Source organism: Mchenga conophoros, linkage group LG11 (assembly GCF_057382185.1).
Source record: "Mchenga conophoros isolate Kocher_MC1m ecotype Shallow Benthic linkage group LG11, M_conophoros_male_GT1.1, whole genome shotgun sequence".
Classification (NCBI taxonomy): domain Eukaryota; kingdom Metazoa; phylum Chordata; class Actinopteri; order Cichliformes; family Cichlidae; genus Mchenga; species Mchenga conophoros.
In genome coordinates this window covers 146,852-173,431 of record NC_140536.1, presented here as the reverse complement: position 1 = coordinate 173,431, position 26,580 = coordinate 146,852, and the positions used below count along the sequence as shown (strand labels likewise).

The window sequence follows — 26,580 nt, the reverse complement described above, 5'->3', positions numbered from 1 at the left end:
GATGATCTTTACAGGCCGCTACACGAGGGAAGACAGAAGAGCCACATTAAAAAGGCAGAATGCAAACATAGAACTTAAAGGAATAAAGGGCAAAAAGGATTCAACAGAGGTAGGAAAGCTGAATTTTGTCATCCTGTCACACTACCTATCATAACCACTGCTAAGAGATCCACTGATCTGATCTGAGGCATTTTCAAAAAAATAGACAGAAATGAAAAATGTATGCAAATGAAGAGGTGACACTTTGAACAGTGATTGTCCACACTGTCCAAACAGATACAAGTGACATGTGCAAAATAAGCAGACTCGCTCCCACACGGAATGATTTTCTGTGATCATTTCAGACAGTTAAAGATATATGTCGCTACTATGACTACCATGATCTTTTTAAGCAGGTTTGTATGAATTGGTAAATTTTACAAGGCTCCAGATTTGGGAGAGTGAGGCGGTGAACTCACAGCAGAGCAGCAAATCATTCTTGATTTAAAAGTTGTGCATTAAACATTATAATTATAACGCGACACGTTTGGATTGCAATTCATGCTGTCATACACTCACTGACCTCTGAAGTCAATTTCCAATCAATAATCAGTTTCCAGTCAGAATCCTCCACACTGCTTTACAGTACAGTCTCAAGGTGCCCCGCTGTCTGTGAGCTACTGGAAAGGTCGTTACCATAATAGCAGGTTATTCATTTCTCCTACATAAAGCTTCATACTTATGTAAATGGTGCTGAGCAGTGGGTCTTTCTTTGGCTTGTTCTAGGAGCCCACTGATCCAGTTTTTTTCCCTGTGTGTCAGCCTGTCCTCCAGGCCTTGACAGCCTGGAAACCAGCCCTCCAGAGCTTACTGGAACAGTATAAACTATCTGGAGAGTGGGAGAAAGTCAGAGCAGGCCTGGGGATAGAGCTCTATCTTACAGCCTGCTGGGGAAAAAGAAAATCAGATCTGGGGCAGGGAAAATGAAAACAGAGCCGTGCTTTAGTCCAACTATTTGCAGCCATGGGTACTTGGGCCGCCTTAGAACCCTCTGTCCAAATAAAGATGAAAGTAGTGCAATATCATGGTAGGATTTGGCTGGATTTTTTTAATCAATCATGAATGTCTGACATATCAGAATAGGGGGAAATTAGTCACTGGCCTGATATTAGTCTAAGGCTGTTATTTCTGAAACTGCTTTGGACATCACTTTCGTGTCGCTGTCCTCCGATTACATATTAATCCGATAGCGTGACATCTCTGCATGTGCTGCTTTTAAACGTTGCGTCTGCCGCCGTGGTGAGAAAGGATTTAGCCAGTGAGTGATTCCTTTTGTGGTTTCTGTTCACACACAGGGACACACCAACATCCAAAATGCCTTTGTGTCTCTGAGCGACTGTAACCGACAAATACCAAAGACTCCAGCGTGTCTGAGACGGCGCTCCATTCAAAGCACCGTCTCAGACACAAACTCAGATGCTCACTGTTTATTTTATGCCGCAACTTCATTTAAAATTAGGGGAAGGCTTTATACGGGCTAAAAATGTAGCGGAGGAGGTGAAAAATCAATTTCAGTTTTCTGACATTTTGGACAGATAAGGCGGTTTTGCCTCTTTTACCCTCAAAATTTCTATTAAGCCAAACACGAGCATGAAATAGATTTCCACATGAATCCATGCACCTGCCAGCTGCCCGATGGTGGAAATTGGCACTTAGAGGAGAAATGGAAGTCTATTGTTGTGTTGAGCCTGCCAGAGGATCCTTAATTAAACTGTCACCTGGAAGTTGAAATGTAATCTCCAGCTTTGTTATCCAAGCCAGAATCATTTGCCTCCACTTCGCTTGTGATGGGCTGCTTGATAATAACGGCTTAGGACCCGATGATGCAGAGGCTCTGTTAATGGTAGAGGGATCATGGAGATCGCACATAGCAACAAAAAAAAAAAAAAACCAACCCTGTGACCTGTTACACCTTGAAATTGGAAATACCCACATTTTTTTCTGTCATCAATGGGCATTTCAGGGTTTTTTTAGTTATATCACCATGCCTGTGGTGAAAATGTAGTGCTGGCAGTTTTTTTAAATCATAACTTTCAATTGTGCATTTAACCTTTTATTCTTTTGTCTTATCTCCACTTCTGTTCTCTCTACAGGTATTTTATTTCATTGCTAATTGTATTTTCTTTTTATCTTAGGAGCTCCATTGTTCATTTCTTTCATTCTGTCTCTGTGTCAAATAAAAGTGGCACATGCAGCATAAAGTCTGTTGCTGTGGGGACTTTTAATTAATCAATGCCCAATTTGGCACTTGTGGGAGCAAGAAGTCGAGCTGAAAAGGCTGGCCTCGCCTTAGCCTCATCTTTTTCATTATTTTCTCACAAAAGAAGAGGCCTTAACCAAAAAAAGAAAAAGACACCCCGCCAAGTCAATTTACTTGCAAGGCTCCGCTTACTGTTGCGGTGCTATGATAACTATAAATACATGACTTTTTATTTACCGTGATCTGACAGTGTACTATGGTGGAGGGGCTCTCCTGCCATAAGGACTTAGAGTCAATTTCTCTGCCCTTTTCATGTGCCTTTGAATCAAAAAAGCCGAGGTAAAGATAAGGAGGCAGGGAGGGCTTTCTCATATAGGCCAAGGTAGCTCCATCTGGAAGTTTTGATCTGGAGAACCCTTCTGGACAGCGCAGAGGTCAGAGCCCTCAGATGTAGCTGTCTGGTGGGCTGCTGATGAGAACAAAGAGACTGCCTTTGATACGACGTGTCCCAGTGTCAGCCCCCAAACAAACAGGATGAAAGCCTGACCTCTAATCCTTCCCTGCTTGTTGCCCTTTTCTCTGAGGCCCAGTGCTAAACAACCGGGGCCGCCAGAGAAAATTTGTCCAGTTCTTCACCTTTTTACTTAAGAGAAGAGAGATAGGCGGGAACTACAGAGTACTAAAATGAAACCTTGCCTCTAACAACAGTGACTGTAACAAAGGGAGGAAAAATAGTCCTTAAAGTGTCTTTTTTTCAATTTTAATAATTTGCTGATCAGGTCACTAATTTGTTTGAACCATCTGTCCCCTGTTAGTTTCCTCTTCACGGCAGGTTAACTATTGTTCGCTCTACCACGAGGTGTCACGAAGTAGCGACGCTGGGCAGTCAAACCGGCAGATCTGAAGTATTTGGACGTTTTAACGAACAAATAAATGGTGACAATGTATCGACAGCATATTAAAAACGAAAGCTACGCGAAGAATCACCTCATGAATATTTCATCCTACAACAGAGTAAACACACCATCACCGTCACATTCGTAATGTCCTGCCTTTCTACAAAAGTACACAATACTGCAAGTTATTTAGAAATGATGCAGGGAAATGGATTCAGGTCACAGTGTTTTTGGGAGGTGAGATATTTATGTTGAATTACCTTTGCGAGCAATGCGGATGCAGTTTATTCTAGATTCCTGAAAGAGAAAGACAACACAGACGTCAGGGGGAAAGTGTCACTTTGCATTTTGCATGAAAGAGATGTGATAATAGAAGAGAGGATGTGAAATACTGAGCCGAGGCGCACATATTTATCATGTGGTGAAAAAATTATGATTACAACACATAAAAACACACAATTGCTTTCAAAAATATGATGTTTATTCCCAAGACAAGCAGTACGGACTTAATGTTAGAAGTGATGCTAGCCCGCATCTAGAAGCATGATGCCGCCTTTCTTTTCAATTGTTCATACCCTCTGATTAGAAATACAAATTACTCAACACGAGTGGGTGGCACTCACGTCTCCAAAGAAAGCATAAAATGACTGAGTGTAAAAGGACGAATTACCTCACAAGTTAAGATTCCTACTAACGACAGAAGAAAACAAAAAAATATCTAAAACCTGAGATCTGTGGTGAAGTGTATGAGAAGGAGATTAGGGATTCTATCTGAAGGAGAAAAGATGAAAGTTGAAACGAATTTAGCATAAATTTCAGACCAGTCCATCGCTATAAAAATCATTCATTTTATTCAAATTTCAGCTGATGGCATCTCTCTGTTACGAAAAGAACCTTTGTCAAACAGCACTAATGGGAACCAAGACTGTAATCCAATTCCATCCTGCCACCTCATGGAGGAGATGTATCATCAAATTAAGATTCAGAGACGCTAATTCGGGCATTATGGGACAATTATGCAAATTATTCTATTCAGAAATGGGCAAAACGAGCTTTCCTCAAACTCCAGTTGCATTGCTTTTTTAAATTGAAAATACATTTTTAATCCGACACTTAAACAAGTCTTTAACTCCGTGGTTTAATCTGAAAATATAGAATCAAACTGTAAACAAACATGTCCGTCACACAGAGTGCCATTTCTCCAGCCCAACAGTGTGTAAAACCTCACCACTAGATATCAGTAGATTGCAGATTGGAGTCAACTGAATCCAGTTTTCTTGCCCCTACTAATTCAAAAGCTTTGTGAAAGGAGTCCAATCCGAGTCAGTGAAACTCACTTCTGACCGATACTGAGGTGCTGTTGAAGATATACTTTTCTGTTGGTAACTGCTGCTATTTTGGCTGTTCCAAAGGTTGATTCTGCAGGTTTCCCCAACCTTATAAACAGTACATTTGCACAATAACTGAAACCAGCCCACTGAATGAACAATGGTCAGTTCCTTGATCATTAATATAAATTATTAGCTGAATCAGTTATTGTGCAATGTACTGTTTATAAGGTTATTTATAAGGTTGGGGAAACCTGCAGTCAGCTGAGACTGAAGAAGTCACTTGGATAAGTGACAAAACGTTGCTCCTGTTGAAAACGCTACGTCCAGATGAACACAATCAACCTTTGGGATTTACTTACCCGGATGAATGAGCATGCATCAAGATATTTTGGCTGTTGTTAATCTAGTTAGCTGCTAGTTAGCTTGCTTTCTTTGAAGTGGATCTAGCTTTGTTGGACTCTTTGCGAATAAACTCTAAGCTGGCCCTTCAGTTGATCCATCTACTTTTCCCACTAAAGCTTCATCAGAAATGCTCTCAGTAGAAATATGGCTGTCAAGAAGCCATTCGTAAGGAAGAAAAACAGGGAGCAAAGGCTGAGGTTTGCCAAATTATAGAAAAATGAGACCAAAAACCATTGGCAACAGGTCAGATGGCGCAATGAATATAAATTTGAAATGTCTGGTTCGATGGTTTGGGGCTGTAATTGTTAACACAGACATGGCAGATTTTTGATTATCCATACAATAACATCTGGAAAGTATCTGATTGGCTTCGTTTTTCAGCATGACAATAATCCAAAAACACTGTCAGTGCAGTAAAAAAAGCATACTTTACTGGTAAAAACGTACAATTATCCTGATAGAAAACCCAACAAAAGGCAGCCCAATATCCAAAGCAAAAGACCTGAATCTCCTTCAAGGAGCCTGGAGAACTATTCCTGGAGACTCTTTAAAGGAATTAAGAGAAACTTGCCTAAGAGAGTTCAGGCTTTGTTGAAGAATAAAGGTGCCCAAACCAAATATTGATTTTCAAGCACCCTGAAAGTGAATTGAATGAATTCTGTGTTTGCCTCCATACTAGGGCTGGGCGATATGGCCTAAAATTCATATCGCGATATAATTTGAAGCATGTGCGGTAACGATATACATCGCGATATATTCTTTTCTTCTGTATAACGTATTTTCCACACTATAAAGCACACTTAAAATCCTTTAATTTTCTCAAAAATCGAGAGTGTGCCTTATGTATGAATTCTGGTTGTGCTTACTGACCTCAAACCGATTTGGGCGTGCAGAAATCTGTTAAAAAATGTTTTAGTACAACTTTGGTAAGCCTCACTGCTTGATCTTTAATCTTCAATAAAATCATCAGCATTGCTGCTTTACCAAGTGTAACAATTAAGTTTAACATCCAGGCATCCATGAAAACAGAAGTTATTAAATTTAACGGAGTTAGAAGTTAGCAGGAAGTTAGCTCGCTAGTTTCCACCTAAACATGACATACCATGTTCTGACTGAGAGATTTCTGAAAAATGAAAACGTACAGCTCAGCTACCACTTCCGACATAAATGAAGACAGAAAACTAAACAGCAGTGGCGTTTGCAGGGTTACTGAAGTTGGACTACCTGGTATATAATGTTGTGCTACGTGATTGCTAGCGACACAGCTATGTTAGCATAACATTAGCACAGTGAAGCTGGAGGATGAACGCCAACTTTTTTTCCACTCGATAAAAGTTAACGTGAGGGATTCTGGTGGTTGGGGACAAATGCAATCGCATAGCAGGATGCTATACACGGGCCAAACTTCAGTCAGGAGAACAACTGAGATCATTCATCCACAATACGATGTTAGTTATTAATATACTGCAACAACATGGGAATAGAGCAGCTGCGAGAGAATTCAGCATTAATGAATCAATGTTACGGAAGTGGAGGAAGCGCAGTTTTTGGCTTTCCCCATATTTCAAAAGTGCTTCATCTCTTTGCTATGACTGTCGCCCGCCATAATTTGCAGATGATACTGGTTGTAGCCACTGCAATGCTTTCAACCAAAACAGGCGCAGCTTGATAACATCATCAACATGTGATAGAGCGGTATAGTCAAAATCTCTATCGTTGGCCAAATTTATTTTGTTTCTATCGTATATCGTTTATATCACCCACCCCTACTCCATACTGTATTATTAACTGAAATGTTATAAGCAAATATTATACTAGTAAATGCTATATATATTATATTTCCATGTATGTCTGCATGGTTCGATAAATCGCTGCACCAATTTCCCATTTTCCTAGCAAAATATAAAGAAACACTTTTGCACATTACCACAATACAACGAAGCTGACAGGTGGATTTATATAACTTACTTTAAGCCACATTTCTAATATAATTTATATCAACTGCTATCAAATGATTATCAATTTGTTTTAATTAATACTATTCATCAAAGTGCAACCCACTTCATTTCCACTGCATGTATCAGGAGAACTGGAACATGCAGACTGCTCACTGGGGACTTTGAGCCTTCTGTGGACTGACTCAATTACATTAAACATTTTCCTTACGAAAGAAAAGCTGATTCATCTGAAGCAGTCTACTTTATGAAGAAAGTATTTGAAATCATTCATACATTCAATCATTACAAGCTTTGGCAAATTAAGACAGATACATTTACATCTCCTTAATGGAGATGATGAAAAATAGGTCGTCGTGATGGACAAGTAAATTTTTCAACTCGCATATCTAAGTCATTGTGCACTAGCTCAGCAGAAGTGTTAATTGGCAAGCTCCAGATTGTGGAAGAAACATCACGTCTCCCCACGCTGTGCCAGTTACGCCTGAGGGGCTGGTGGCTCCTGGCAGCTCTAAATACAAAACGCAAATGCCAACATGCAACACAGGGCTCTATGGCACACACTCAAGGTTTTTACAGTGTTTGTGTGTATGTGTGTGCAAAGTTTGAAGATCTAAGTGTAGTGGTTATAAATGGGTATGCTGTATCCTTCAAAGCTACAGCCTTTATCCACAGCTTTTCAAGTACCTCTTTAGATGGATCAATCAAAGCAATTACAGAGGCTTGAGAGCCACTCTCTAGATAATTAGCATGGGTAAATACCAAATATTATGGGTCCCATATACTGTTCAAACTGTTCCACCATTATAGAGGTTCAATGTTTCCCCTTCACAAAGACAAAACCTTAAATAAACCACAGAGATTCTGAAATAACGAGGCGTCCCAATAAGTCATAAAACGTGATGACAGCTCTGTTTGGCCCCCGGGGTGCAATAGCTTAAATAACTGTTAAAGATGACAATTATGTCAGCACGGCATCAACAAGTGTTTAATCCAGGTGTCTGTGACTTTCAGATGCTTCACTCTTGGGAGAGAAACTACTTTCATTGCCAGCTTCTGGAGTGCTCTTTACATTTTTTTCTTCCACTAAAACGAGCAGGCATAAAGTAATTACGCTTCGCTCTCTTCTTTACAAAACACCACTACAAAAATATCCCCAGTACATGCATTTGTGCCTCTGTACGCAATCGAATTCAAAATGCCAACGTTCACTTTTCTGGCCTACATTTTTGTGACAGTGTGCGCACAATGCGAAAATGTGAAAAGGCCTGTGATGCATAAATGCACATGGAGCACAAGCAGGAAGATACAAAACAGGACAAAACATTTAGCAATTGCTGAACCATTTCTGGTCCGTGCAGGCTACAGGAGCCAAACGTGAACATCTGCTTGATGGTTTTAATACACTTTGTCATTAGCACTTGGATGTGGCCACTTTTAAATGACTCTGGGAGGTGAAAAACTGCGCCTGCTAATGACGTTAATATCATTAACAAGCTAAGTGCCATGCCGTATAACTGTGTGCTCTGTTAGCAGTCTAATTACTGCTATTTTACACTCTTTAATACTTTTTTTGTTACATTATGCATATGACACCTTTTCTCCTGCAATCCTTGTCTTTTCATAATCCTGTTGTGATGTGTGTGGGTTATATACAAAGCATAGGTTCGATTTAACTATACCGAACTCACTGACATCACACAGCTATTACACTGACATCAATGAAAAAGCTATATTAACCTCCTAGGACCTGCCGTCCACATATGTGGACATCACATTTTGGGTTATTTAGACCAAAATACTAAATTTTGCTCTACATGGGCCTGATATCCACTTACGAGGACATTATACTGCTACTGTTATATCAAAATTTTAAATGAATATCCTCATATGTGGCTGTCATTTTTCTTAAAAACAAAAATTAGGTAAAAAAAAAATCTGGTAATTCTTTGTTTTTTACATTCATCGGGCCCCAATCAGCCCAAATATCAAAGAGAAATTAAAAATGCATGTCGTGAAAGAGTTCGGGTCTTAGGAGGTTAATAAGATCCTGTGCTAAGCAATGAACACTGAGCAAGGTCTGACACACTCCCCGAAATAATGTGTTTGTGAGGGTAAACTTGTTCTGACTAAAACTCCTTGTGTTAAAAGCTGATTTAAGTGAAGTCGGTTCAGTCCTGCAGCACCGATATACAGATTTAAACACTCACTGCATCTGTACTTCCAGGCAAAGCAATGTTTAAAGGACTGAGGACAATGTTGGCTGTGTGATTTGGCACTGTGCTCCCATCACTGTGGGTCATGGATGCTGGCCCCCTGCCAGGCAAAACAAAGCCTAATCCCATCCGCCGGTAAAGCCAGGCCGCCCCTATCTAATCCCATTCTTGGTAGCCTAGCTGTGTGAAGTGCTCACACAGCACTCCGTCCGTGTGTTTTTTCACTGGGTTGGAAAAAGATCTTACTGGTGGGGACGAGTCACCCAGCTCCTGTTTGCAGGATTTTTAAAAACACTCACACGCACACTCCTAATGAAAAAGCAGCCGACAGAAATCGGAAAAAATAAGCAGACACGAGTGACCCAGCTTGCACGTATTTATCACCAGCTGATGATCACAGAAGACTGTGTTTTTACCTACGGCAATAACTCTCAGCTACATTGCCACAGTCTGTGAATATTAAAGCAGCAGCTTTCTACCACTGATCAGCTGCACCTGTGCCCAATTATCCTTAAGTAATTGCCTCACCCAGGTAGCAGCTCTTCCTGTAATGGAATTTGGAAAGGTAATGTGGCATCCTCTGGGTACAACTGAAGGTCTTTGTCTGTTCAAGAACAATGAAATGGAAGCAAGCACAGCCGTGTGGAAACAAGGTCTGCAAGTTTTTAGTGAGTGGACAGAAAAGCAGTCGCGTAAAAGCCTCAGGTTTAGTTCTGCGTTACCCTGGCCAGCTACATCTGGATTTTTCTCGAAGATAATTAACTAATTATTTGCATAAAGAAAGAGGGGAGCAGACAAGGACATGGAGGTAACGGGACAGAGGAGGCGAATGAAGTGGATTGTTTACTCTGAGTAATTCCACTTAATCAGAGCTTCGCTTGCTGTAAGTAATACATGCAAGTAATTCCTGTCTCAGAAATGCAGAGAATCAAAGTGGTAGGATGTAAGCGTTTGTAGTTTTCAAGTAGTTACATTTGCCTGCACAGTTTGTTTTCATCCAACAACCTCTTTCACTGCATAAGTGCTTGTTCAGAGGTCCACACAATACATCAGTCACAGCATTAGTACTTTAAATACAGATACTCATTAACGCCAAACACCACTGACTTCATTTGATTACCACTGGCCAGGGATTAAACTGGGATATTATGGAGATGGGTGTGTTAGCATCAGTGGGGAACAGAACAGTTTTCCATACAAAGGCCTGCAACTGATTTGAGAACGTTTAATACATTAAAGAACAGGAGTGTCATTGGTACAATTTGACACAGACTATAACAAGGTCTGCAAAAACAACGTATCCAGCTTTGCTGCAACACCAGTGCAAGTTTATAGTCACTCACCCCTCTGAAGTTGCTCATAGCCTGGAAGTAGACAAGGTAGCTTTTGCGGGGGTCCAAAGGGCTATTCCAGTAACCATTATACGTGTGATTGTCACCCACAGTAAAGGGACTGGCCTCGGGCAGACTGCTGGGCGGCAGCTCGGCTGTGTAGTAGTGAGGCGTCCCTCGGGCCTGGGCCTCCCCGTGTGACATGGGCAACGGAAAGCATTCCTGCACCCCCAGTTCCCGCTTCACTTTCTTCCCAGTTTCTTCCTCAACCACTACCTGGTATGTGCTGTACAAAGAGCGGATGTGCATTTTAATAAGCCTGGAGCACTGATGAAAATCAATTTTCTGTACCTGAAATGATCTCCTCACCTAACAGGTGCTCCTCTGCCTTGGGCGGGGCGCAGCAGGACAGTAATTGTGCTCTCTGTCTCACTCAGCGGAGACGGCATGTCTCCGTAATCAAAGGTGGGAGCTGTGGACACCAGACACCAAAGCTTACATGTCAAAAACAATAAAAGCACACGCAAATAAGCACACGTCTAGCCTTAGCCAGTGCTCATTTCTGCCTCTTTGTCCTTTCACATAAACATGTTCATCCTTGAAATGTCACGTAACACGGAGCCTCACTCACTCACTATATAGCGTTTTCCTCATAGTACACTAACTAGTGGCAATGCAGACAGTTGTTGATACACTGGCATATCTCGCCATGTCATTAAGATAAAAAATGTGTGCACACAGCTACATCACTATTCATCTTTTACATATTTACAGTTTAGACTATGGAACTAGAAATTCAGAGATGAATTTTTAAGGTCAAGGGAGTCGACCTCATTTTGAATCGTGGGCCACATGCAGCCCACTTTGACCTTAAGTGCGACCCACTTAAGGTCAGCAAAACTTGATTTTGTCAATGTGCAGTCAAGAAGTTTAACTACAGTGCAGATCAAGTTTTCCACACAAAGTTTTTCTACTGTGGCAAGTGAAAAGAAATCTGTCAGCACGACTCTTTGGGCTTAAATTATAAGAAAGAACTGTGTCAAATTACAAAAATAAATCTGTTTGTTCGTTGCACAGACAGCCCTGTAATTTTAACTTGCACTTAATTACTTTGTTTTAGTATGAATGATTGGGGGGGGGGGAGGTCTTTATCAGTGGGAAAAGCTGTAAAAAGTATGAAAATACAGGTGAAAGCTGAAAATTCTTATCCCATCTTTCACATTTTTCAAAGCTTCCCAGTGGGCCAGATTGGAGTCTTTGCCGAGCAGAGTGTGACCCCCCGAGCCTAATGTTTAACACCCCTGGTCTAAGCCGCACAAACTGTCTTTTTGAGCAAAGACTCGTTCCTTTGTCAGCATACAGGGATAAACGGGCTAATATACCCAAACCCCATATTGTCATTTTAAGTACAATGTTTGAATTTCCCTTCTAGTTGTCTTAGAAACAAGTCCAATTAAAAGTAAAGGGAGTGAAGCTAAATTGAATGGGTTTTTCATTTAAAAGGATTTGGCTAAAGTCATGCTCCTCCCTGGAGATGTGGCGGCACATTTTTCTTTAATATCAGCAGTCAATTAGCGAGGGGGAAGAGAGCAAACTATTCATGAGGAATCGATAATTATCATATTAAAAAGCAGTTCACTAATAGCGCAGAAGGAAAGAGCACGCATCAATTAAGGTGAGTTATTGAGGAAAACCAGATGCACTATTGTCGACATTACGTGCTGCCAAAAAAGAAAAAAGAGGGTTCGATGCCAGTTGCCACACTGAGCCTGTCTGAGAGATTAGTGCCCGTCAGCCACGACTCCGCGTGCACGCGAATAAGGAAACGTGCGTGGAAGGATACTCCGCGGTGGGTGTTGCTTGAAGATGCTGACAGTAGTGGCTGTTGAAGGTGTTCAGTGTTTGCTAGCTGTCAGTGCAGATTTGAGAGACGCTCAGTGTAAGTGAATGTTCTGCACCGTGGGCCAGAGGAGGAGGCTGAGGATGATCTGCAAAGACTTTTGGACTCTATCTGTGGTCTGGCTCCACGCCAGATTGCTGTCTGCCATACAGCGAGTGAGCCTGTGCACTAAATCTATAATTAAACAAACCGGACCTCTCTGCAAAGAGATGGGGGCAGAGAGAGTAAATGTTCGAGCGAGACCGAGTGGGAGTGGTCGTGCTGTGTGCTCCTCAGAGGTGTAATCTCATCCCTTAACAAGCGCAAATGCATCATTAAAAGGAAACAGAAACACAAAGGTTGGATTTCTATCACCAGTAATAAGCTCTGAGACTCTCAGAAGGGGTGTTCTGGTCCCGAGAATGTTCTAAATCTTTCTTCATACATAACGCACAGCAGTGTCCCCTCTGTTGTGCTTTCCTGCTACCTGCAAGTTAATTTATGTCTTGAGGACTGTGAGATGACAGCGTGCCACTAGATTGGAAAGGCAATTGGAAAATAGCTCTTGCACTCTGGGAGCAGCAGTTTTGCCTCAGCGAGGGGAGAAGACACAGAGGTTAAAAGAGAGAAAACCTGATTTCTAATTATAGCACACAGTGGGTGAAGTCTCACTGTTGTACCTGCATGCTGCATTAGCGATAGGCAGCGATGGCACAGAGAACAGCCTCTACACGCCCGCCTTCATTTCTATCTTACGATTTTACACCAGATTTCGCACCGTCGCCCACGATAGCACGGATGCTCCGACAGCGGCGCTCCTACCAGAGATGTTAGTGGTGATCTCGGTGAGGGCCGTCTGGCCAAAGCCCTTGGCCGTACGTGCCCGGACGGAGATTAGGTAAGTCGTTCCGGGGTGGAGGTTGGAGAACATGTGGTAGGTTTCGTTCTTGAGCTTTGACACTGTTCTCCTGGGTCCTGGGACGTTGATGCTCGGATCAGATGACTCGATACTCTGGTAGCTGATCTGATGTCAGATAGGGAATAAAAACAGCATTAAAAAACAGTTAAAATGTTTTTTTGCTCTGTTGTTATACCTGCTAACAAACTTCAACTGTGATTTTTTGTTTTTTTTTTTTTTCCCCCCCAGTTGAGTTCATCAAATAGGTGCACAAATGGCTCGGTCATAAGTAATAAATTAAATATGTCATTGATATGATTCACTTGACATGAAATAAAAACTGCTTCACTAAATAAACATGCTAATTGCTCATGTGGTTTCCAGTTTCAGGTGAATACGTCTTGATTGGCATGGTCGCCATTAGCTCAAAGGCATACGAGCAACATGGAGCTCTGGTGAGAAGCATTGGAAGCCGTAAGTGATTTTCTGACTAAGTAACTCATTATGAAGGCCAGAGACGGAACCTCGCGCACTAAAAAGTATTTCCAAGCATGAAAATCAATACTGTGAAGTGTTTATGAGTTTAATTAACACTTGTTAACACTACGAAATCGGTGCGTGAGAGTGTCCTCAAAAAAGTGTAATCTTTTCAAAAGTTTTTCCTCAAGAGGTGATTAGCTGTGCCTCTACCTCACGAGAATTTCCACTTATGCTCTTTGAAATAGTGGAGAGCTAAATGAGATGACCTTACCGCAATCAGACAAGGGTGAGCGTATTAGGGAAACGTGGAGCTGGAGGAGATCCACTTCACTGAAGAAACGAACACACACACGATGCGTACCGTATGTGCTCGTGCGCGTGCACGTTGCACTGACGCTCGAGCTGAACCGAAGCTTCTGCTGATTATCATAAGAAGAGCTTAATGTCTGCTCATGCTCGTAGGGAGAAGATAGAATTATGAGCCATCCAGTGACTGAGAAAAGACAGACCACTGTGTTTCTGCTACAAAGGCATTCATAAAAAATGCCAGACCCAGCACAGAAGAACGAGGAGGGCTTGCAGGACAGCTTTCTGGTCGATAGGCTCAGGCAGACTGGTCAATAGTTTAATCTGAGAGAAATGAAGAGGATTTCTACAGCTTTGTATAAAGCTTTCTTTGTCAGTTGAGGAAGATCAGTGTACACTACAGTGTAAAAATCTTGTGCGGCCTCCACTTTATATGTCAAACTGGAAATTCTATTTAATATATCCTTGAGGTGACATTGCAAGAGAAGCCACGGAAGGAAGAGTTGAGCATGGGTAGGCATGCTCAACTCTTCTGCAGACAGAGGGTGTAAAGTAAATGCAAAATGATTGTCCAGCTAAGCAGAAGCCCTACAGCAAAAATTTGTGTATCGATTAAGGTGCCACTCTCTGTTTCTACAGGACAAGAAGACCAAGCCATGTGCTCAAGGGTCAGCAAAAGCATATCCAGTCATCGCTGCTATTTTTGTTTATAAAGACACACATGCATTGTCCGTTGGGTGGAAAAAGAAAAAAGCATAAACTGCAGCAGAGCGGTTGTGTGATTAAGCACATACTTTATCTGTGCTGTGCCAGTTGCAGCAATGCTGAAATTGGTTCAGCAACTAGAGAGGGAAATATTTTCTGCACTAGGCAGGAAACAAAAAAAGAACAGGCACGTTTCAGTTCCAGGAAAATGCTGTTTGGGTTTGTTATTTTTTTTGTATTGCTGGAGATTTTTTTTTTGTGCTGGTAAAAATATTGAATATAAAGTTAACAACCCCTTAAAAAGAACCTCTAAATTTATCAAACCAAATGGGAAAATTATATTTTATTCTTGACCACAAAAATGGCATGGAAGCAGTAGAACAAACTACATCCACATCCACCTCAGTTTAATTTATGAGTTTAGTCGTATGTATGATGCAAGCAACCCAATAAAGAAACTCAGCCTGCAGTTAAGCGCCTGATCGTGCATTTTGCTTAGCTTTAAGACTTTACCAACTATCCCAGCAGCCCTTTATGTGTTGGAGGTACGTTTTATCCTACAGAGGTCACACAGCAGATGCCTGCACCGGGACTTTTACTGAAACTGTGAGTAAGGCGTCTATACTTTGCAGGCATTATATATTCTGGGGAGGTCTTGCATTGGATGACACCCAGGAGTGATTGCCACTCAAAATCTCAGAAGAAGATCATAGTTGATCTTCTATCATAGTTGAGTTCAGAGTGTCAGTCTCCTTTTTTCAGGCAGCATGTATGACCTACGTCTCTCACATGACACACTGTTGATGGCACACGTGGCACAAATGTTTTACTCACTGGCTCAATGGTCTTTCATTAATTTGCCTGATTTACAAAATTAAGGATGTTTAAATTTATTAAAACTGATTTTTTTTTTATTCTTTACATTTGACGTCTTAAAACTCATCCCTGCATCACTTTTCTTTTCAGCAATAGTGTATGCACTCATACAATCCCGATGCTCACTTTTATCACTATACAATACCAATAGGGTTAATACCACTATGCTTTCCATCTGTAGTATATAATATTTAACAACTTTATTTAGAATATTACTGGGTTTTTCTTTGTATTGTCAAAGCCACTTTACAAATAAGGCACCACGGTGCAGGTGGCACAGATAGCTTGGATGGCAGGTGAGGGAGAGAAACTGACAGAGACCTCACTCTGCGCCTTTCAACTGAAATTCCGACAGTGTTTAACAGGACGTTGAAATATGATTAAACATAATACTATTTAAACAACCAAAGTCAGGTTCAAATTAAATTTTCCAGCTGTCTGTCAGGGCAGGAGAGGAATATCAGAGTTACTATTGGCTAGAGAATACGAGCTAGTTTGATGGTTTCCTAGCAATAACACGTTTAATATCTGTGTTTATTTTACTGTAGATCAATGTAATTTCATTATTTTAAAGATTCATCTGAGCATATGAAATTCTCTTTTAGTTGTAGTCTAAAATCACTACTGTGCAGACTGCACTTAAATAACTGATTCATCATCATCAGACAGTTCAGGAGTTTGACATCTATACGTTTGCAGACTTTGTACACAGAAATATTTTCCCAGTTAGTTTCTGGTACGCAAACCATGGCAACCCTGAATAAAGTTCAAGATAAAGCACAGAGAAGTTGATTAATCACCCATCCAGCCACTGGTATTTAACATGCTGATATGCATGGGTACAGCCTTGCTTGTTATTAGATTTGAATATGTTTACACTCCAGAATCATTAAAAGAATCAGCAAACAACAGCACAGCAACCATGTTAGCTGATTAAGTCAACTTTTAAGTCCAGCGGAGCCAACAATGATAACAGAGAGACTACTAAATGCTCGCACCTGCCCCAATCCACCAAACTCTACAACCAATTAAATTTACACATCGAAGAAATTCACCCTCATGTCTCCATGGGCTCACCTCATACTGGGTAATAAGTCCATTGGGCTCAACAGGCTCCTCCCACTTCAGGAAGATCATGTCATCCAGTGGGGTGAAGGTGAGCGACTCCGGTGCGATGCCTCCGGGGACTATGAGAAATTACAGAACAAACATTTGTCAGGGAAACTGAAGGGCTAATCACACAGTGATCCTCTCCTGTCAATATCACAGAGTGAATGTCATTGTGGCCCAGAGCGACGCATCACACAAAGCACTCTGACACACAGAGCAGTAGGCAGGCAAAACTCACAAAAAGGATACAGAACTGCATAAATTATGCACCCATTACAAAGATGAGAAAAAAGAAAATATTATAAAAGAATTATATTTTTTTATTCTGCTTCAGTCAAAGCTTAAATATACTGATGAATATGTGAAGGCCTGAGCTCTCAACTATACATGGTTTTGGGGCCATTCAGTTGAAGTCCTGGTCCCAGCGGTCTGTGCGAGTACTGCGCAGAGGAAGACTGTTATGTGAGATTCAGGCCTGAGGCTAAAGCGAGAGCCAAACAGCTGAGTTGACTGTTTTTTTGAATTGGGTTAGTCAGGACGACAAATTTGCTTATTGGGACTTTTGGAAAAGGTGGTTCTAATTGGCACACACTGTTTGTATTTATACATATACTCATCTTTATCTAAGCAAAAGAAAAACATTCACTCTCTTATTTGGTTGCTCTTTTTCTATCTTTCTCTGTACATATGTGTGTATGTAGCTTTCTGAAAAATCCTGTTTGTTTAGATGTTTTTCCTTTTTTTGGTTCCCGGCAGAATTGATTTCTCCTTTAGCCACCACGCAGAAAATCTGTGAAGGCACACAGGAATAATAGGAGATAAGAAATAAGAACCAAATCCTATCTCGGGATTGCCCGAGTCTCAGATATGTTTTCTCTTTTATGTTATTTCCATCTAAAAATGAAATGGATCTTTTGTGATGCTGACTCAGTCAGCCGGTCACCCTTTCTGTATTAATGCGTAAGGGAGAGGGGAGGAGAAGTTTTAATTACACAAAACTGGGCTGATAATGGATTTGTGTATTTTGAACACTGATGGAAAAGCAGAATTACACCAATCTGGCATAACATTATGACCACTGCCAGGTGAAGCAAATAACACTGATTATCTCTTCATCATGGCACCTGTTAGTGAGTGGGTGATATTAAGGAGCAAGTGAACATTTTGTCCTCAAAGCTGATTTGTTAGAAGCAGAAATCTGGCAAACCTAAGGATCTGAGCAAGTCTGAGATGTGCCAAATTGTGATGCTAGATAACTGGGTCAGATCATCTCCAGGACTGTAACTCTGGGATGTTCCCAGTCTGCAGTGGTTTATATCTATCAAACACAAAGAAAGAACAGCGGTGAACCAGCAGCAAGGTTACAGGTGACCAAGGATCACTAATGCACAGAGCTGTTCTGGTAGAAAGGTGTCAGAATCTACATCCGCATTGCAGTTTGTTGTGTACCCCTGTCCCCAAATAAAAGCACCAGCAATGGTCACAAAGCATCAGAACTGGACCACGGAGCCATGGAGGAAGGTATCCACATTTTCTTTGACATCACATGGATGGCCGGTTGTGTGTGCATCGCTTACCATGGTGAAACACCTGGTGTTAGGATGCACTATGGCAGGGGTGTCCAACTCCAGGCCTCAAGGGCCGGTGTCCTGCAGGTTTTTGATCTCACCCTGGGCCAACGCCGCTGAATCAAATGATTCGTTCATTACCAGGCCTCTGGAGAACTTGTTGAGGAGGTAATTTAGCCATTTAAATCAGCCATGTTGGATCAAGGACACATTTAAAACCTATAGGACAGCAGCCCTTGAGGCCTGGAGTTGGACACTATGGGAGGAAGACCAGCCACCGGAGGCAGTGTGAGGCTTTCTACTTGGAAACCTTGGGTCCTGTCATCCATGTGGATGGTACATTGACATATATCAATACCTAAGCACTGAAACCGTATTCCCTGATGGCTGTGGCCTCTTTCAGCAGGGTAGTGCGCCCTGCCACAAAACTAAAATAGTTCAGGAGCACAACAACAAGTTGTTTAGCCTCTAAATTCCCCTTGAAATCTCAATCCAATCAAGCATCTGTGGGATGTGCTCGACAAACAAGTCTAACAAGTCCATGGAGGCTTCATCTTACAATTTACAGGGCTTAAAGGTTCTGTTTCTAACAGCTTGGTGCCAGATACACCAGCACATCTTAGGGGTCGGGTGAAGTCCATGCCTCAATAGCTCAGGGCTTTTTTGCAAGCAAAAGAGGGACGACACAATCCTAGGGAGGTGGTGTATGTCCACAAAATTATAACATGGGACAGTTTCAATGTGGGAAGCCTGCACTTATTATGAGAACATACAGTGAGCTAACCCCAGACCGCAGTTTAGCATGTGACAAACTGAGCAAATGCTTTAAGGCAATAAAACGTTGGACTGCCAACATTTAGTGGGAACCACATATTATTGGAACTTGTACTTTGTGATAATTGGAGAGTGGAGGGTTTCTGTTTGTTTGTTTTTTAAGAAAATAACATTTATAATATGAAGGCCTGATGAATGACGGTGTCTTTGGCTGTTAAGGAGCGAGAGCAGCTTTAAGATTTTTCCCAGCTGCTCTAATATTAGTACACCTTGCTAATGTTACAGCTTTTTAAAGCAACAGTCCTACAATATTCTCACCTTCATCAAGGTTACAATGCTTTTGAAGAAAAGTGTTTCGGAAAGGTGTTGATTGGATTTTTTATTTTAATCTCGGAAGCGCTCAGCTTTTTGTTTCTCTCAGTTCAACAGCAACACAGACTACATCCGCCATTATAAAACAGTTTCACTGAAATCATTAGAACTTTAAGAAACATTTGATCAGATATTAATGTTGCACTTTGCTGCAGATCTAATAAACTGGTAGTGAACCTTGAATGTGTAGCATTCATCCAGTGGCTCTATTCGGTTTTAGTTTCTCTGCGCTCCGTCTTTTACCATCTATCTACTGTCTTTTCTGTAATCTCCTTCTGGGACTTACTGTCCTCCTCCGTCTGAAAGGTGACCTCTCTGCCCTCTTTCTTCCCCTCTGGATTTGCCAGTGACAGACGGACATGGATGGCATGGTAGGGTGGCAGATCACGCAGCGTGAAGCGTGAGGCATTGTGTTCCACTGCAAGGCACTCGCGTACGGTGGTGTTGTGGCCGCCGCCTCCTCCCGCCATGGTGTAGCGGTAGCACAGGGACACTGAGTAGGTGTGGCAGCGTGTCAGGTTGAACGCCAAATTCTCCCACTGCAGGGACAACTGCCTGGGCTGGATATCTGTGGCGGCGAGTCCCCGTAATGCGCGCATGGGCTCTGTGAGAGATTGAGGAAAAGGATATGAGAGATACGGACAAGACACAGGTAAGCTTTTATTGTGAAATATTGGATTTTTGACAGAACATCCAGCAAATAGCCTGCATTACTAATATAACAGGACCACCCGAGCAGTTTTCAAGCTGTTCCTCTTCTACGTGCCGCCATACTGCCCTGCCACAGTGCAGAGGTCATTTTGCTGCCAGCACAACACACCCACATCCCTGATGGCAGAACAGGAACTCACACCAATTGCGCTAATTAATCGGACAGGCCGCGGGTTGCTGTTGCACTCCCACCAGTCTCCTCCCTTTCCCCTACCGCAGAGCAAAGTGGTCATGCAGTAGTTTCACTCCTTCGCCCTGAGGTTTAATCCACATACAAAAAACACAAGAGCATTCACTTCCGCTGGTCAGTGTTACTGACGGGTCATCGCTGTGGCCCGGTCCATATTTTTAGAAGGCACCGAGTTAATTCTGGTCACTGGCGGGTTAACCCCGACTTTCTCTAACTCGTACTAAAAGAACAACAGCTGCGTCTGTGATATTCCCCTTGAATTTATTTGCTCACTGAAAGATACAGAGAGCCTCTATACCCAGAGGCACAGACCAGCCAGTGTTCGGGAGGACGTCCGAAACTGAAGCAAGGCCAAGTTAAGCCAAGGACATCCTCCGTATCAATGGAGGTATTTATCAGTGGAAATTATTAACACAATCAATGCCGTTTTTGTCAAGCAATATGCTACATAATGCATTGTATGGCTTTATTCTTTTAATAGGGCACGATGAGTAATGGGCCAGGGAGGCAGGGAATGACAGCAAAGATATCGGGTACAGCAAGAGATCAGTGGAGTTTGAGGTTACTGGCCAAGGTCTTCATTCCCTCGCTGACTTGCACACTCAGAGGGATTCTCGCTGCAGCACAGATTAGTGCAGAGAACTTAAATAAAGTGGCTAATGCATCACTGAGCAGGGGCTAATGCATTAAGACAAGTATTATCTGAGAAAATGGATTCAAAAGGTGCTCTGTACTTGTGCAAGGACACACAGGCACACAAATAGACATCACATACATATGTACATATATATATATATTCCAGACTGTCTGAGACACTTAGCTAGAGCAGTGGAGATTTTATGACAGTTCCAATCTATACTAAAGGTCTCTGCAATCACCAACTTTCTCTTTTAATTTGCTATCTGGCATCTCAGGGTAGATGGAAATATGAACAGAGCATTGATCTGAACCTCATCCAGAGTAATGTGACGGTAGATAAATGGGTGGGCACGGTAATCGCACCGTAGTAGACTGCACCCAGTAAGAAATGTTAATGTACCATTGTTCAGTGTGACTGAGGATTGTCTTGATGGTGCAGTTGACAGACTGCACAGTCTGGGAGCTAAATAAAGAGAGGCATTTAACTGCTGAGTTGATGAAAGCGCCACCAAAGCGGCCACAGTGTGCTCATTATGGGTTTTCTCAAAGTGGACATTTGTGCCAGCCCCTTCCCCTAGCCTCGTCTTATTTGTCTGTATGCCACGGGCACCCGTTCCCTGGCACCCCGTGGCATGAAAACTGCAGCCGTCCCAACATGGACGAAAGCCCACAGCACCGTGGTGATGAACGGAGATTGGAAGTTAGAGAAGATGTGATTGGTTCTGGTTTACTTCCTCTAAAATTGTAGCATGGGACAGCAGCAGTATAGATTGTGTTATACAGACATTCACTCACACCCTGGTGCACAGAAATCCAAATCTGCCCATATAGGGAATTCTGCCTCTGAATGGAAGACATGATAAACGACATGCCAAGTAAGGCAAAGCACTTGTGTTCCTAATGTGCCTAATTTTAGTCGGGCTCCAGCGTTGGCTCCCTCTAACAGACCAAAAGCATCACGGGCAGGGGCTTTCCAGAAGGTTCAGTGACCCAGCAGCAGGTGGAAGCCCATTAGCATAGTTTGGGGACCACCTGCAGTACAAACGCTCGCCTCTCCTCTGTGGTTTACTTGAGGGGCTTCAAGCTGTGCTAATGCACCGTGCTGATAATCACAGCAATGGCTCATCAGGCACACCTGGATGACCATCGGAGCCAGGTGGAGACCGTGTTCACATTCACGGCCATTAGTTTTACAGCAGCGGCGCTAGGATGGCTCGCCACCACGAGGATGTATATGTGCACAGCGCAGCCGGCTAGCCAACATGCTTCACCATGAAAGAGCCAGATTAGTCACGGTGGTGAGACACGGCTTCGGGAGAGGAAATTCACTTCCTAAATACAAAAGAGGGTCCAAAATATCCCTTCTGTTCACCGGATAATTACAACCTTCCCCGAAACCAAACCACAACAACAACAGCAACCCCGCCGATCTATTTTCTCATACTTAAATGTAATCGGGCCAGCAGCGAGTGCATGTGCGTCTGTCTGTATTCAGGATTCAGCAGAAGCATGCAGGGTGAGCAGGGGTGGCGTGCACCAGATGGTTTGAAGGTTTGGGTCAGGGGAACTCTGGGAGACAGCCGGTTATTAGAGCTACTGAAGGGTCAAGAATGTGAGACGCACCAGGAGGAGATTCATAGTGTTGAAGTGTATAACAAAATACACACGTGTCAGAACTGTAAACACTGATTTGTGTCATGCAAAAGCCAATCAAATGAAGCCCCCACAACACACACAGACACACACGTATATATATGTACAAGATACACTGATGGGCCAAATTAATTTCACCTACACTTCCTCTGTGTTGAACTAGTGCTGCATCTAAATGCCCTGTTTAACAGCTCGGCAAACACAGCAGTATTACTTATCCCACACATGGCTGAACAACCTAATGTCACAGTGGTTGAAATGTAAATACATCATTAAAGGCAGAGTTTAGTGACTTTCACAAACACCGATAGCAGCAACTGTGAAAGCAATTTCCGTACGTTATGATTCCGCTCTCGCTTCACCTCTCGCACGCTCGCTTTCATTTTTACTCTCACTTTGAAAAACTACCCCGACTCCACCGCCATCGCCTTCCCTCTACTCTACTTCTTCTTGCTATCAACCTTTTTTTTTTTTTATTGGGAATTTTCTCTGTCTCTCGTTGTTGCGGAGCGGTGTGTGGGGATAGGCGAAGGAGGGCAGAGAGCTCACTCACGGCGCCTGATGAATGAGGGGTGTCTCTGGCTGTTGGGAGAGGAGAGTAGCTTTAATATGTCATTGGAGAGGAGGCCAGGGAAGCTCTAGTGGAGCAGGGTAGGAAGATATGTGAGGGATGGTGTGTGGCAGGGAGAGACCGTTGGGCATAGAGAAGAGTGATGACCATGGAAGATGTGAATCCACAGACTGCCTTTGGGTAACACAAAGCTCTCCATTTTGTGTGTCTGTGACTACATCGCACACATTGCAGATTCAGGCAGCGGTAATGACTACCTGCAGCTTCTGTGTGTGCATCTGCAGTAACACAGTTTGTTGTATGTATATTTAAAAGAGAGCACGGTTATGGGGCCCTGCTCTTCTCCTGGGTGTTCTGTGTCTGAACAGTGACGAACGACAGAGACGGGAAACGCGAGCGGGACAAAATGAACAAAAACAATAAAAAGGCTTGATCAGAGCCTTAAAATGGACCAGAGAAAAATGATGATTTGGGGAATTGTTAAGTGTTAGTCTGAATACTGTAAGAGTCAAATGATAATGAGCTGTCTCTTTTTAAATTACAGTAGGCAGAAATCAACATTGTTGAGTTATTATTAGCCAAAAAATCTGCTTTTTTCACTGTTTTCTGACAAATCAAGAAAATCTTTCACCTGCTGATTCTTGTCCATTTGTTACACTAGCCAAATAAAATTTCTGTCTCCTCCAATAGATACCAAAGAAGCCCCTTTTTAGACTAGCTACTGCAGTCAGCCAGCTGTTATCTTTTAAATAACCGTCAAAGCAATATTGCTATGCTGGCAGCAAATAAAGTCCCTTTCAGTCTCCTTGGCTACAGAGTTCAGAGAACACCAGTGATAACAAATATGCCTTTCTTATGAGATAAGTGCAGTATATGCAGCGACTGAGTCAGAACTTGTCTATCAGCTTCTCACTGATTGAATTTTAGCAGATTATCGTGACCAGCGCAGTCTCATATTGTAAGCTTCCTTTAAGTTACAGTGTGTGGCTGTTGGGCATCAGTACAATGAGCTGAGGGTCTTTATTAGAACAGCTTCATCATAAGAAGGGGCCATATCTACAAGTATTATCATAGCCAAAATTAAAAGTATAAGCCTATCTGATTTAGAAATTCACTGAGCTGAGCTAAAGTAGAGGATGAGAGCTGCCTCGCACTTTACAGTTTATTAGTGTTCAACGTACTTTATTCTCATATGGTTTGCTCGGGGGTACTGCATTGCCTAAATAATGCAGATACCCCAGAGGTTTTTCAGAAACACAACGTGTTGTTTGGTAAGCTATTTCCACGCAATATCAACCCCCAATAAAAAAAAAAAAAGATGTTTAAAAAAAGAAATGTTCTCACTTTTGTAACAACTCCAAAAAGGAAACAGCTGACAAGACTGTCATCGTCTCTTCACACATGACAGCATACAAGATTTAGAGCTGCACACTGGCATAAACAAGATGTTAACGATAAGGCAGACATTCATCTGTTATTCAAATTAAAGCTTCCCCGTGGAGCTTTCGAGTGGAGCGTCTTCTTATTGTCTCGTGCACACGCACTAAGAGGCACGTCGACGTGAGGTGGCGTGACAGGTAGCGGGCCATGGAAAATATCAACGAGCCGGCACAAGCAGGAAGGACTCGTACTGCTTAATAGTAAACACGTAAACCGAGGTTGAAGCTTTGCAAGAAGGGAAGCACAATCATGTGTGTGCATATCAGGGATATGCAAAATGAATTTTGGGTGATTAGCAGCAATTTTTGTCTGCTTACAAGGAATCTCCAGAGAGTACCGTGCAGTATGGATGATACACTCCTCAAGAGTGTGTTTAGCTCCTTATGTCATCGTTTGGTACATTTACCCCATTAATCTTCTTTAAATCCTTAAAAGAAAACACACTTCCTGTGTTAAAAGAGAGAATATATACAGCATAAAATCCCATTTTTATGAGTTTGGGAACAATTATTAGTCACCTGCACACTTGGTCCTGCTCACGAGAGGAGGTCCCGGAGGGCCGGTTCCGCCCTCTCCCGGTCGAGTCAGCAGCACGCTGATGTGATACTCTGTGTCTGGATCCAGGTGCCACAGCTTATAGGTGACCATGTTGACTCCATGCACCTCTGACCATGGAGACTGGCTGGCACGATACTCAATCTCCTTTCTGATAATAGGGCCATCTCCCAGGATAGAGTTGGTGTTGAGCTGGATGATCAGGTAAGTGGAGCCAGCACGCAGAAGCTGAGGCGGCGCAATGGGGGATGGGGGTACTGTCGGAGAAAATGAAAAGCAGTGTTTTCTCGTTTTGCTGGTTAAGAACACATTGGTATTGATAAAAGCACTTCCTGGCAGGCCGGCAGCACTGCTGCACAATCTAGGGTGGTAAAGTTGTGCTATTAATTTTACTAATCAGGCGTATGCAAATAGATTTCTGGTTATGTTAAAGCCCACTGAGTCTTAAATGAGTCTCCAGAGACTGCAGGATGTGAGCAGGTCAAACTATGTTCAAATAGCAGATTAGTCATACCTATTAACGGGGCGTTCAGAGCCTTGCATACATTTTTTAGCAAAGGGGTGAATGCAAAAAACAGCTGTGCATGCGTCGCATTGAACGTGACATTCCCTGTAACTCAGACAATAATTACTGTGCGTGTTTTTCTCCAACTTCTCAGACAGCCGGCCACCACGATGAAAGAGCTGAATACATTACTGCTGGTAAAGCCTGGCAAACTGAGAATTAATACCACTGCCCACGTCACTTTCTGGCAGATCCAAGCCGCTAAACACTTACACAGGCAACCGTGAGAGTGAGGGATGGGAAAGCCAAAAGAAATGTGGACAAAGCATGAGAAAAGATCAGAGTTAGATCTGTGGCTGTGACTAATCCTTCATCCCTGCCTCTGTCTTTTATGGCCCTCCTCTCTGTGGGTTTTTCGACAACTTCACCTCTACTCTGTATTGCTTCTTTGTGCCTGCAGCAGCTCATCTTTTAACTGTCAATGGATGCATCTATAATAAAAGGCCAAATTTGAGCAAACAGGCAAACAGCCAGTGCGATTACCTTCAAAGTATCTCACCTACCCCTTTCACACTTTAAGTAGACTCAATTTTATCTGCTAATTTATTGTATCCCCCCCTTAGTTCATTAATAGTTGTCACTTCCATGAAAACAAAGCAAGCTCTCAGTGCTAGTGTCTGTTTAATGTGGGACTCCTCGTCGGTGCAACATTTGTTTCTGCCAATGCATTTTCAAATATGCTTAGGACAGAATATGTGTGCACATATAAACTCAGGGCCCACAACAATAGCCCGAGACATACGGACAAGGTAAAACTGTTTTATTAATCATGTAGCTATCTCCGAGCCCTCCGTGGAGCAGTAGAAGGGTTTACTATGATTCTCGCATTCTTTCTGCATTATATAAACGAGTAGATCCAACTCATTAAGGGGATGATTAGGCTCTTTTTAGCAGAGCAGAGGGAAAAAGGGATTTATG

The 26,580-nt window shown here is 42.5% G+C and overlaps 1 protein-coding gene across 1 annotated transcript; it reads right to left on the bottom strand.

The window, feature by feature from the left end:
* Positions 1-3,238: 3,238 nt before the first annotated feature.
* On the bottom strand, positions 3,239-25,239 carry LOC146563385 (receptor-type tyrosine-protein phosphatase U-like). The gene is made up of 8 exons (XM_085290635.1): positions 25,061-25,239; positions 19,625-19,942; positions 16,592-16,701; positions 13,072-13,273; positions 10,740-10,842; positions 10,383-10,656; positions 3,396-3,432; positions 3,239-3,243 (listed from the first exon to the last, which is right to left on the bottom strand). Exons 1-8 carry the CDS (start codon positions 25,188-25,190, stop codon positions 3,239-3,241), a joined length of 1,179 nt encoding a protein of 392 aa, XP_085146761.1. The 5' UTR covers positions 25,191-25,239.
* Positions 25,240-26,580: the final 1,341 nt, after the last annotated feature.